Raw genomic sequence first — 13,604 nt, 5'->3', positions numbered from 1 at the left:
ACTGATGACCAATATCCAATAGCACACCTAGGGCCCAGTTGCCTAGTATTAATGCCAATCTTGGGTGATCCAATCACAAATTAAACATGGAACTTATTTGCTTTGATTATCTTGCAGTGAAGCAAGAATTGATTTTAAAGTAATAGTTGATTTATTTATTGTGTAAAAGTATGATTGTGACTGCACTGGCATAATTTGCAAACCACTATCATGCAAATTATACAAACATTTATATGGGTGACTGTGTCAGTAGCTAACTGTGCATCTGAATATGTCAGAGTATGGGCCAATCAACATGATTCTTAAACTCTCTCTTTTTCTTTCTTTTGCCACAGTATTATCTCCACATGGAAATAATGAAGGTTGGGGGGTGTTGTTGTTGAATGAAGAGTTATATATTAACGTCTGGCAGACATTAGCACAATGCGTCGTGGCCTCTGGGAATCTGTATTAGCCCTGGGGAGCTTCCCTGATTTCACCTTGACTCAGGTCCCGGTAGAGTCACATACAAGCCGATCCACTCTGATACAGCTTTTGAGAGCTCTAGGCTCTGCCGCGCAATGGATAACCCGCTATCAGAGAGCTCTTGTGTCCCTCTTAGGATGATGTAATTTTAATTTAATCTTATAAAATGGCTGCTGCTGCAGAAAGATGTGATGTCTCTCATATGTTGCCTATTTAATTTTTCAACAGAAATGATCCATGAACCTAAACATGGAGGACTCTTGTCTTTTTATAACATTCAAAGCCATCATTGAGAGCATACAGATGCACAAATAACACGGAAAGCTATTAAAGCATGATATCTAAACCAAGCTTTACAGAAAATCATTTATTTATTAGCTAATATGTATATATTAATTCCATCCACATTCTTTTTTGTCTTCCAGGAAAAGATGAGCCCTCTAGTTACATCTGCACCATGTGTAAGCAGCCATTTAACAGTGCATGGTTTCTGCTGCAGCATGCGCAGAACACTCATGGGATCCGAATCTACCTGGACACCCACCCTACTAGTTGCTCTCTTACCCCACGCTTGGCCCTTCCTCCACCACTGGGGGCTGATGCCCTACCCCGCTCCCCTCTTCCCAGCTTCCTGGGTGATGGCAGCAACCCTTTTCAGCTGTTACGTATGGCTGCCCCGATGCTACGAGAGCCACCGCCCCCTGGGTACATGGAAACCCGCTTGCCATCTACCCCTCCCTTTGTAAGCCCTCCACCACCTCGCCATCCTCTGGAACGCCTCGGCCCTGAGGAGATGGGCCTCCTGTCCCAGCATCCAAGTGCATTTGAGCGGGTGATGCGGCTAACACCTATGGGCATAGAACCATCCATGGGCTTCTCTCAACGTCTTCGAGAATTGGCAGGCAACAACAACAACAACAACGGGGGGCCAACCCCTCCCCTTTCTCCTAACCGTGTACCACCCATGCATCGGCTTCTTAGTCCCACCCTCTTCCATCATGGATCTAAACCTCCACCTTTCCTAACCTCACCCTCACAGCCACCATCAGTCCCATCCAGAGGCAATTCCTCACCACCACTAAATCAGGCCGGCAAAGCTAAGTCCTGTGAGTTCTGTGGCAAGACTTTCAAGTTCCAAAGCAACTTGATAGTGCACAGAAGAAGCCACACTGGTGAAAGGCCGTATAAGTGTCATCTCTGTGACCATGCATGTTCACAGGCCAGCAAATTGAAGCGCCACATGAAGACTCACATGCACAAATCAGGCTCCATGGGGAGCTCACCTGAGCAGGGAGGGCAGGACTCATCCGGAGAAGGGATTAAGAACAGAGAGGACAATGGCACAAGGGAAGGATTGGATAATGAGGAGGATGAAGATGACGAGGAAGAGGAGGAGGAAGAAGAGGAGGAAGAACAGCAAAATGGAAGCAGGCCTGAGTCCAACATGAGCATGGACTCGGAACGGAGTAGGAACAGAGAGAATGGCCATAGACCCTCACCAGAGGAGAAGCCTCTGGCTTCTGAAAGAGTGACAGAAAGCCAATACAACAACCGTGACAATCACTTGAGACTGCCACAGGGCAGCAGGTCACACGAACAGATGGATGCAGATTCGACAGGCAGGGAGATTGACAGGGACGTACGGCCAATGGTGAATGGCAGAGGCTGCTGTCCAGAGGATCCCATCTCACTGTTATTCCACAGGAAGCCCCTGCCTATTTCCAGTCCCAGCCTCTCTGGGTCGTCCGCAAAGAGGATCAAGGAGGAGAAGGATGTGGATTTGCCACAGGTGCCCGTCATCTCCCCTGAGAATGTGTATTCTCATTTGCTAGCTGGGTATGCTGCATCACGCCACTTCATAAGGGAGCCCTTCATGGGCTTCAGCGACTCCAGGCAGTCACCTTTTGGCACTTCTTCCGAGCACTCTTCATCTGAGACAGGCAGCCTGCGCTTCTCCACCCCTCCAGGTGAGATTCTGGAAGGGGGTGGGTTGTCAGGGCGAAGTGGCAACAGTACACCTCACCTCCAGCTGCGGGGTCCCGGGCCAGGGAGACCACCAAGCTCCAAAGAGAGCAGACGGAGTGACACCTGTGAGTTCTGTGGTAAGATATTCAAGAACTGCAGCAATCTGACCGTGCATCGGCGCAGCCACACAGGCGAGAGGCCTTACAAGTGTGACTTGTGCAGCTATGCTTGTGCCCAGAGCAGCAAGCTTACCCGGCACATGAAGACGCATGGGCAGTTTGGCAAAGAGGTATATCGCTGTGATATTTGCCACATGCCCTTTAGCGTATACAGCACCCTGGAAAAACACATGAAGAAGTGGCATGGAGAGCATTTGCTGACCACTGAGGTCAAACTTGAGCAGGCTGACAGGGCTTGAGAACAGTTACTAATGCACTGTATTATGGGTTTAGCTGGATAGTCTTACTCTTGTCTAGATTTTCTTTTGAGAGATTAAATGTTTTATTTTTTTTGTTTTGTGTTTTATTTTTACAAGTAAAAACAAACTGCCACCTGAGAAACAAGAACACAGGGAAATGTTAGTGGTTCTGCAAACCTTCTTGCATATTCCTGGAACTAACAGAGGAGTAGTCCATTACGAATTCATGGAGCCTTTCTACTGTGCAATAATTTCTGTATTTATTGGATTATTTGTAATTATACATGGCATGTGCAGGTACATTATCAATGGGCTTCTAATGCATTCAGTTCCTGAAATTATATTTCTACACCATATGTTCTATGACGAATACTGAGATTTTGGCAATTAGCCAACTGTTGTGTTTTTTAACTAGTTTCCTCAAAGGAATAAAACTGGTCATTTCTAAAGAAGAGTTCAACTTCTAAAAATCTAAGAAAGTTTTTATGCTATTGTTGCTATCAATGGCCCCTCTCATATTAGGTGATATACAATAGCTAGATGTAAAGCACTGAATGTCATTTTGACAATAAAAAAAAATTAACAAATTTAAGGGGCAAAAAAAAAATCAGGGATGTTGAGGCAGCTGACAGGCAGTTTGACTGCATTTGAATGATTTTTTATTGACAACCCTTGAAAATAAATGATTATCAACCATGAGAATGGCAGTGAAGTGCTAATGACAACAACAAAATGCTGCCAGTGTTGAATTAATTCCTGATGACATTCTTTTCAAAAGTTTTGTTACACCCAAGATTGAACTTTTAAAGATCAAAGTGTTTACATTCTCTTGAATTAACCTTCATACATCTCTTCCACCCACACTATCTCTTAATTAATTTCAATGCTTTCCAAACCAAGTACAGTACAAGGTCAACTCCTTTCTTATGATGGTATTATAATATTATCATCGTGTAGTCTCGACTAATTCAGACTATACAAAGTTGTTCAGAGAAGTCATAAGCTTGTTACATATCAAATTTAAATCAGGTGTGTATGGATGATACGACAGTAGTTTTGAGTTTTTAATATAGCATTCCTATGAATTTTTAAATGCAATGCAAATATTCTCAAATTAACTACTTAATGAATAAGTATGTATTTGGACACCAATATCACACACGCACACATGCACGCACGCACGCACACACACACACACACACACATACACACACAGTACATTCAGTGAATAGTGTTGTGGCCCTCTAGAAGCCCTTGGTGAATGCATGTCCTCGAGTCTAAAGGATCCTGAGATTAAATGATTTCCTCATTACATTTTCTGTTCTTACACACAGAGTTGCTTCCATCTGCCCCCTTTCACACACCATTAGCAACAAAATGACACGGTAGCCCTCGAATCTGCCTACCACAAACCATGGTTCACTTTCTATATATTCACTCTTTAAATGTACACTGCAAAATTTTTCTAAATCAATAATTTGTATGGTTTTCTAGTAAAAATATTTAAAAATGCTTACATTTATAGATACATTTACTTGAGAAACAAAACTAATTAAGATATTAAGACATGTTTTCAGACAATATATCTTGATTTAAACATTTTTCCTATACATGTGGCAAATTGTTTTTTCTTGTTTTGAGAAGAAATGTAACAAAATTTTTGTAAAGGTTATGCTTAAAACAAGAAAAAGTCTTAATATTACATAATTTTGCTTCTCAAGTAATTTGATCTTATTTTAAGGATGTGTCATATATTTTTTACTGGAAACTAAACAAAATTACTGATTAAGATTTATTGATGTTATTGTATTGTAACAGCTTGCCAATTACATTAATTTCATTTGACAGTTTACATTTTGTTTTCCATGAAACCAAGCCTTTTTGTGATTTGAATAAGTTTACTATGAACTAAGGCTTAATGTTGACCACTTGAAATAAATCAACAGGGTGTAACAGAGATATAAAAAATGCACAGCACAAGAATGAAAATAATTGTATGACTATGGTGTTTATCGTCACCTACTTCTCAGATACTTTGCAAACTTAAAATAAATGAAAGAAAGTGGCCGTAACTTAGAAATACATTGAAAGAAATGTGTTGTAGTTAAGCGAATGTGCCAGATTGAAGTGCCAACAATGGCTTTCTGAAACAGATTGAAACAGACATCATGGACGTGCCTCAAACTAATGTTCAGCCTTTATCCTCTGACATAGTTCAAACTCCTGCTATACAACAAAGAACAATTCATGAGCAAACTATCAATAACCAGTATCATTTATATTCAATAAGAGGAATCAAATCAAGCAAAGTTGTAAAGGACGATTATCCATTTATTCAGACAAATGTAATGTTTCATTTGTAAGCAAAAGTCTGTAATGCACAGATTTGTTTGTGAAATGTCGAAGCCATTTCTTTACTACAATATTTATGGACTACAGAGTTATTGACAGTGGAGGTAAAACAATATAATTGGAAGTAAAAAACAAAACAAACAATGACACTGTTTTAAAATGATGTTTACAGTGTTGAAGTATATGGATACTGAACCTTTCTGTATATGTGTTTCAAATGAAAAGGAACTGTTTTTTCTACTATTTTAAATATCATAGCAGGGTTTTCTCTTCCCTTTCTTTCCTTTGTTTCTTTTCCTTTTTTTGGTGCCGGTATTTCCGTATATTTCAATGGATATATGCGCGTGTATGTTTTGTTCTTTGTTAAATACTCAATGTATTTGTAATTTCAGTGGCATTTTATGAAATGATGAACAAAAAAACATTATATTTTGCAGTTCATTATGAAATTGTGAATCTATTCAAATGTTTTGTCACTATATCTGTTCATGATTTTGGTAAATCCATCCACAGGAGGATGTAAAAAAAAAATCTAAATAAATGAGAATAAACAAAGAAATTCACCCTTTGCATATATATATATATATATATATATATATATATATATATATATATATATATATATATATATATTTTTTTTTTTTAATGTAATTAGATCCAGGGCTAACATTGGTTTGTGTTTTTATAATTGAGCAGAATAAATTTAAGTATTTGTTTTGAGATTCTACACTACCAGAACCTAAAAATATATGAATACTTTATTTTCCTTTACTGTTATTCTAAAATATGGAAATGAATAATAAAAAAGAATGACTAGGTTTGTCTACATATTGACTGGTAGTATATAAGCATTCTGTTAGGAAGCCTGTGAAATCAGCAAATGCACTTTATATTTAGGCTAAAATGCATATCTCTAAATGTTCCATTATATTCCACTTAAACTTGCAAGTTAAAGCCCGACTGGGATTTGCACGTAACCTTTGACCCAAGGACTTCACTAATTTGTTAAAACTTTGTCTTCACTGCACCTGCCCTTCCTCCTCTTTAGTCTGAGTGCAGAGCGCACAAAATCTGGTCTGACCTCACTTGACCTCTCCCATCTCGCCTCATCCCTTCTTGTCTTTTGTGAGGCAGGTGGGTCTTTTGTAGCTCCAACAATGTTGTTAAGGAGGGAAACACTTTAAAAAACTCTACATTTACACATGGCCAGTTATAGACGGCTTTTCCCTCTGAATAAGCCACTCATGTGAAGACCCACAGGCTAAAAGCAGCCTGCATGGTAACCTAGAGATGTAAACAAACAATTGCTCCATAGCTTATTCATCCTGTGTTGTCTTGGCTGTCCTGCATGTTTAAGCAATGTTTAGTTAGGTCATTCCCATGGGAGCCTGCCGGATTTAATCTGAGGATACGCACAGAAACCTGCCTAGAGGTCTGCATGGCCTTAAATTGAAAACCGACCTGAACCCTAGACCATGTGGTTCATTTTAACCCCAGCCCAACCCAAACAGGCCCGAACGATACCATCAGATTTTAAGCCCAAACTCGAAATCGCTTACTATCTAATTTCTTCTCCTAGTATAGCTGTATTTTATGTAAGCATATAGGCAACATTCTTAACAGTACTGAAACAGTAAACATACAGTGTTTTAACAAGACACCGTTGATTTGCTGAAACTTCACCTGGTGCAGAACAAAATAAAATGAAACACTGCAACAGTCCCCTCTATGCAGCCTGAACTTGTTCAGATTGTTGAATCTTTGTGACAACTGTGCTAATAAAAATGTAGGCACAGCGCAAAGAATGAAACAGAGCGCAGGTGTCTCAACATGCGTTTTTGAAAATCAGAATTTCTTTTTAACTTGACATGGTGTTTAAAATGTGCAGGTCATGCGCGAGACGCTGAAGAAAAGTGAAACGCGGTGCAAATGTCAAAAACATTTGTCCAGCATGTGTTTAAACAATGAGGAAACAGAAGAGACATCCGCGAAATCTTCAGTGTGAACGGCCCCCAACTCATCCATTCGTGCGTGTCTCTGAGTGAGAGCACGTGCGCAAAACAAGACATTTATTGTTTCATTAATTACAAACCTGGCCTGAAACCTGTTGGGTTGCAGGGGTGCTCCCCAGTGAGATTGCAAAAAACAACACCAACGCGTTAAGCATTATGGATTTTCTCGAGTATGAGTAGGGTTCACGTAACTATTGGCTAAAGCATTTCTTCCACTGTTCAGACAGATGCGTTTTCGTGCTAAAAGCAAAATGCACCACAACGAATAGAGCAGAACGATGGTGCCTCGAGACGTGTTTATATCAGTTGAAAAAGTTATTTTTAACTTGACACCGCATCTAAAAATGCAGCGCTCCCGTGAGAGTGAAACATGACGCAGTTGTCAAAAGACATCCATCTAGTGAATGTTTACATGGAAAACGATTTAAAAACAGTACGAACGGACGCAAAAACATGTTCAGTTTGAACAGCACCTTGTTCACATGCCAACACTAGCTGAAGATTCTCAAAGTTACCTCTCAAAAAGACAGCCTTTTGTTTCTGTTGACAGTAGGTACATTTAAACTCTATCCAGTGCTGTATTCATAAACAACCCGATATTGTTTTACTGTGTGAGAAACCGCTCCAAATCATTCAAAGAGCTCTCTGAATTAATTGGACTGAATCACAATTAGATTCAGACTATTTTGCAAGCCCGTTTGTCCAATTCACTGAAAAGAACCGACACAAAATAATTATTCATTCGCAAATTGGGCATTGTTAGTTCTTTTAAACAGCCAACAAAAATACAGGACACATTTCATGATTGGTCACCACTGGTAACAATTAAGTGAACATCTGAGTGAATTTTAAATAATGACACTACTTTTTATTAAGTAGATGTTGCTGTATCTGCCTTTGTCACGGAATGCAGAGAGACAGGATCCAATCCGAGTTCAAAAACAAGGATTTATTAAATACAACAAAAAGGAGAAAAAACAAACTAAAACTCCCACAAGGGGAAAACATAAACTATATCGAAGGGGAAAAACACAAAGTAAATAATCCAGGCAGGGGAAACAGGGAACAGGACAGACCGGAATGGGCTACGGTAACCAGAGTAGGTGGAAACAGACCAACTGACAGGACTGACATGAGAGAAACTAACAGACTGGAAACAAGACGAACTGGCACTGGACAACATACATGAGGAGACTAAATAGGGAGAGAAATCAACAGTATAATAAGACAGGGTAGGTGTGACTAATAAACTAATAATGAGCAAACAAAGACATGCCACGCATTCTCACACTAACCGAAACCTGAGCGTACATCTCGAGACAAATGCCATGCGATGCACGCAACAGGCGACAAAAACAAGACAGGACATATGTGCTAGAGTTCGGCCACACACACACCCGACACCTTAGACCAAAGTGACCAAAACTTAGCACAACATGAGGACAGCTCGTGACCCGGGGGTGCAATGCAAGCGTGACATGATGTGCACCTGTGTTCACGAGAGACAGACAAATTATTGACGCGAGTGCATACTGCCAAGATGACATAATGAACATGAAATAAGACAGACCGAATAGTGAATGGCAGGAAATACAACTGAAACCGTGCGCTCACACAAAAACAGGCAACTAAACACAAGACAGACATAGGACGATAATGCCTTGGTCCTGTCAGACAAAAAACCAGACTGACAGAGCGACAGGACTGTGACATCCTCATCTTCTTTTAAAATGAAAAAAAAAAATAAAAAATTATAAAGAAAAGTTCCAGTTGTTTAAAGATTTTTTCCTTCTTCTAATTGAAATGTTTTAAACAAAATGTTTTTAGAGGGGGAATATTGTTGTAATTGATAATAAAAGTTATTCCTATACAGTATGTCCCCAATATCAATATCATTTCGTAATATCACTTTAATGAACAAAAAGCCAGTTCCGAAGTGACACCATCCTCCAGTTAGTGGCATACCTTTTGGGGGAAAACAACAGCACAAATATCAGTAAGTATTATCAATGGATTTGATAACTTTTGTGATGTTTTGTGGATTTAGTTGGTTTATGTCACTCTACAACATTCCATCTCTTTGATACATTTACCGAAACTGATGTAAAATCTAAAAAGTTCATATTCAAACGCTGTTAAATCAAAATAAAACGTTATTAAAAAAAATTACTATTAACTTTCAAGTTGACAGCCTCATGGCAAATAACTGATCAGTCCCTCAAAGAGCGATGGCCAACTTTAGCTCTTTATTTTATTTTCTTGCAATTGTAAACATTATCATCTTGACCAAAGGATATTTCTGAAATTCCTTAAATTAAAATATGTATGTTTCTCTTAATTTTAATGTATAAAAAGTTCAAAAGCAACCACACAACATGAATGACCTAGTGAATGTCACTTTAAAGAGCCTGACATCTGGGAGACATCTGCCCACAAACAGCCCGGTTCCAGCGCATACCTGATGGCTTAAAAAGTCTGATTCCCAGAGCATCATTCATAGCACCAGTTTCCCCCCAAGGTACCACTCTTTTCACACTCTAATTATGAGCATCCACACCATTGAACTGCCAAGTAGCTTTGACCACATCCTCATTTGAGCTGGTGTCTTAGTTCAGATATGGCATGCCATTTAAGTTCTCTTTTAGCCTCTGATAAAGGCAGGTCCCACTGGGCCTGACCTCTCTGCCATGGGAAGAAACAGATCTCTCTATAGTGGTGAAGTAGCCCCTTATATATCAGGCCAAAACCATCCAAATATGTCACAAACAGAGAGAGTGGCAAAAAAATGAGGGGTTTGAATGTAATGTAGTCACAACAAATGGGGTGTGAGCTGAGGCTGCAATCTGCACCTTGACTGTGCCAAGTGACCGCAGAGTCCTATAGGTTTTCACTAGATGATAGGGGATCATCTCACAAGATCTCTGCTTCATATATCCAGTTACTAATCTCTGTTTCCCTGACCAATCATACTGCCTCCTGTGAATTGATGAGCCCATGGGGCAGAGAAAATGGCAACATGGGAAAATCTGCTTCGGTTGGCTGGATATAAGAATGAGAGAGTACAGAGATCTGAAGTTGAGGAAGATCTGAAAATCTGTCCACAGCAGAGATATGACCTAAAGGAACAAAGACTTGTGGTGTTGAAGACCAGACACACTTACAGTACTTCCTATCCTTGTTTAACCTGCTCAATTCTGAAAAGTAAATAGATAATATTTATATACTGTGTGTGTGTGTGTATATATATATATATATATATATATATATATAGGATAGGAATGTCAAAGTTAGCATTTGTTACATAATGGTCCACCTGAAAACTGGAAGTCAGGATAACACAAATTGTGCTATTTAAAAAAGGCTTGTGGGCTACTTTACAAAGAAAATAAGCGAGCGTTTACGGCGATAGAAAATAAGCTAATATAAATAAATAAAAAACTGTTGTGCCTGTCTTACAGTCCACTGAACTCTTGCGAAATCAAACTTCTAGCTAAATTTTATTTCTGTGTCATCAGTCAAAAGGAAAGATTTGATGGGCTAATCCCGTTTCGAGAAAGAACATCAAATGAACACTATTTAATAGGTTTATAGCCTACTTACAAGTTAGATTTAAATGCCTTACTGAAAGAGTTCCTTTGAGTAGACAGTTGTGTAAATGCGCACCTTCAATTTAGAGGTGTAAGCTAATGAGATATGAAACAATCATATATAAAACACAACACAAAATGCAAACTTATTTGCAAAATAAAATGCAAACTAGAGGCCGGAGGGGAGGCTGTCTTTCTCCACCTTGAAGGTGTATGTTGCCGCTATGGCAGCCCACCACGACGCAGTAGATGGCAAGTCCTTTGGTAAGCACGAATTGATTATCAGGTTCCTTAGAGGAGGTTTAACCCTTCCCGGTCAAGCCTGTTCCCTCCTGGGATCTCTCAGTTGTCCACTCAGGCATTCAGAGACCCCCCTTCGAGCCGCTTGATTCAGTCAAGCTCAAAGCCCTTTCCTTGAAGATGGCCCTCCTGATCGTGCTCGCTTCCTTCAAGAGTGTTGGGTACCTGCAAGCGTTGTCTGTCAGCGAAATTTGCCTGGAGTTCAGTCCAGCAGATGCTTACGTCATCCTAAAAACGTGACCGGGCTACATGCCCAAGGTACCTACAACCCCTTTCAGGGTCCAGGTCATGAACCTGCAAGCGCTGCCCCGGGTGGAGGCAGACCCAGACTCTTCATTGCTGTGTCCGGTACATGCTTTGCATATCTATATGGACCGCACGCAGGGCTTTAGATGCTCTGAGCATCTCTTTGTCTGCTTTGGTGGACGGTGGAAAGGGAACGCCGTCTCCAAACAGAGGTTAGCTCATTGGGTTGTTGATGCTATTTCCCTAACCTATCACACCCATGGTGTTTTGTAGTGGGAGCCCTTGTGTCACTTCAATCGACACAACGTCGATTGAGTGACAGAAGGGGAACGTCATGGTTACTGTTGTAACCTCTGTTCCCTGATGGAAGGAATGAGACGTTGTGTTCCCCTTGCCACTTCACTTTCCTACCACTCTAATGCGCCGTAACCTTATTCTCGGCTCCTCGGTGCAAAAACCTGTCTGACAGACGCTCGCTCGCTCCCCTTTATACCCGTATGTCTGGGGGTGGGACATACAAATTCTGTCTGCCAATTTGTCATTGGCATTTTCTCAAGTTCAGAGGTACGCGAGGCTCTCAGAAGTGACCCCTTATGTCACTACAATCGACACAAAGTCTCGTTCCTTCCATCAGGGAATGGAGGTTACAACAGTAACCATGATGTTTTCCCTATGGCCAGTCCGCCCCTGGGCTCATTATACATTGTGCTTCAAAAATTGCCCTAAAAAAAATCTTCATCGCACTTTTACCACCACATAAATCCAGGCTGTAAAATTTTATTAATTTAATTTAAAAGAGATGTTTTTTTTGTTTTATATTGATAATGTCACCAGTAATTCATCAAATAATGATCAAATGATAGAAAAGAGCATTTTAACCTGGCATATGTCAAGACATTCAGTGTAGTCAAGCACTCCTTTGCCATGTTAAGGAGATGATTCAGGTGTCTGGATCAAAATAGAGGAGTGATTATGTACAGTCCCAGCAAAGTGTGTCAGATCATGGTGGTATGCTGGATCCTCCGCTATAGAGCACAAAGAACCTGCCCGCAAGATCATGATTGTGTGTGCAAATTGGGACCAGGAGTGATTGTGGGGACGATTTCACAGTTGCCTGATCTCAGTGACGTACACATACCTTAGCAGGGACAGGGGGGAAGGAAGAAAAAGGGCACTGATTTATTTATTTTGAATGAGCAGTAATTATATATACTTATCTCATTTCTTTGCATTATATACTGTACATCATTTTCTTTATTTGTTTCCTTTATCACAAGTAATAGCCTGTTCTGTTATATTCCTCACAAAAAGCACCATGGTAATACACTTGTTTATTTATTTATTTCCTGACATTGACATTCGTTTATGACACGTGTCATAGTAAAACCATAGTATTTTTATAAAGTATCTTGGAGTACCATGACGGTATCATCAATTAATATAATAATCATTCAGTACCATGGTATTACCCTGGTAACGGCACAGTGTCTTTTTTTGTTATAGGGCTCTAATGTTTTTATTGTCTCATCACTCTTTTCATGTTCTCTCATCTCATGCTCCATCACTTCATCCAGTCATCATAACTGACACTTCTCTTTATTTCTTTTATTATTCATATAATTATTATATGAATATACAGTTATTTTACTGTATTCTGTCATTAATAATTATAAAAGGAGCTTACGACAATAATATGGTGGAATCATGGAACAACGTTGGTGTCAAGATGGTACCATGGTTTTCAATGCTTATCGTGGTAGAAAAAAATGGTACCACGGTATTTTTCTTAATATGATTAGTCTAATGGCTTATTCATTTCAACAAAAAACAAACTGAACCAAACAGCTCCTTAAGTTAATGGTAATATTCTATAAAAGTCTAATTGAATTTCTATCACTGAAAGTGACGTGATTGCTCTCATTATAATTAATACGTCTACACTGCAGGTGCGCGATATTGGAAATGCAGTAGCAATCGAGCATTATTATTTTAATGAACTTACAACACAATACACGGAGTGGACTTTTTATGTGATCTGTTACTCATCTGAGGTAATGGCACTTCAATGCTCCAGGGCGAATTTCAAATATAATTTTTTGCTCCCTTGAAGGACACTGCTGCGGGAGGGGATGCCACTCGAAAGTTTGTTCAAAACAAAAGTGAGAAAATGAATCTTTTCTCGAAGGGCCCTTCCACAAAACAGTTAGTGAAGGGTACATTCACACAGTAATGCCATCAGAGTACCCATTTCAAGGGCTC

General features: G+C 39.7%; 1 protein-coding gene across 1 annotated transcript in view; it reads left to right on the top strand.

Moving 5' to 3' along the window:
• LOC127624005 (B-cell lymphoma/leukemia 11B-like) overlaps positions 1-4,461 on the top strand; it is a 46,747-nt gene extending 42,286 nt beyond the window's left edge. Inside the window, exon 3 of the mRNA XM_052098588.1 lies at positions 891-4,461. Within this exon, the coding sequence (XP_051954548.1) occupies positions 891-2,848 (1,958 nt within the window). The 3' untranslated portion in view covers positions 2,849-4,461. The remainder of the gene's footprint in view (positions 1-890) is intronic.
• Positions 4,462-13,604: the final 9,143 nt, after the last annotated feature.

Source organism: Xyrauchen texanus, chromosome 30 (assembly GCF_025860055.1).
Source record: "Xyrauchen texanus isolate HMW12.3.18 chromosome 30, RBS_HiC_50CHRs, whole genome shotgun sequence".
NCBI classification, from domain to species: Eukaryota; Metazoa; Chordata; class Actinopteri; order Cypriniformes; family Catostomidae; genus Xyrauchen; species Xyrauchen texanus.
Note: the sequence above shows the minus strand (reverse complement) of the source record. Positions and strands in the feature narration are given on the sequence as shown.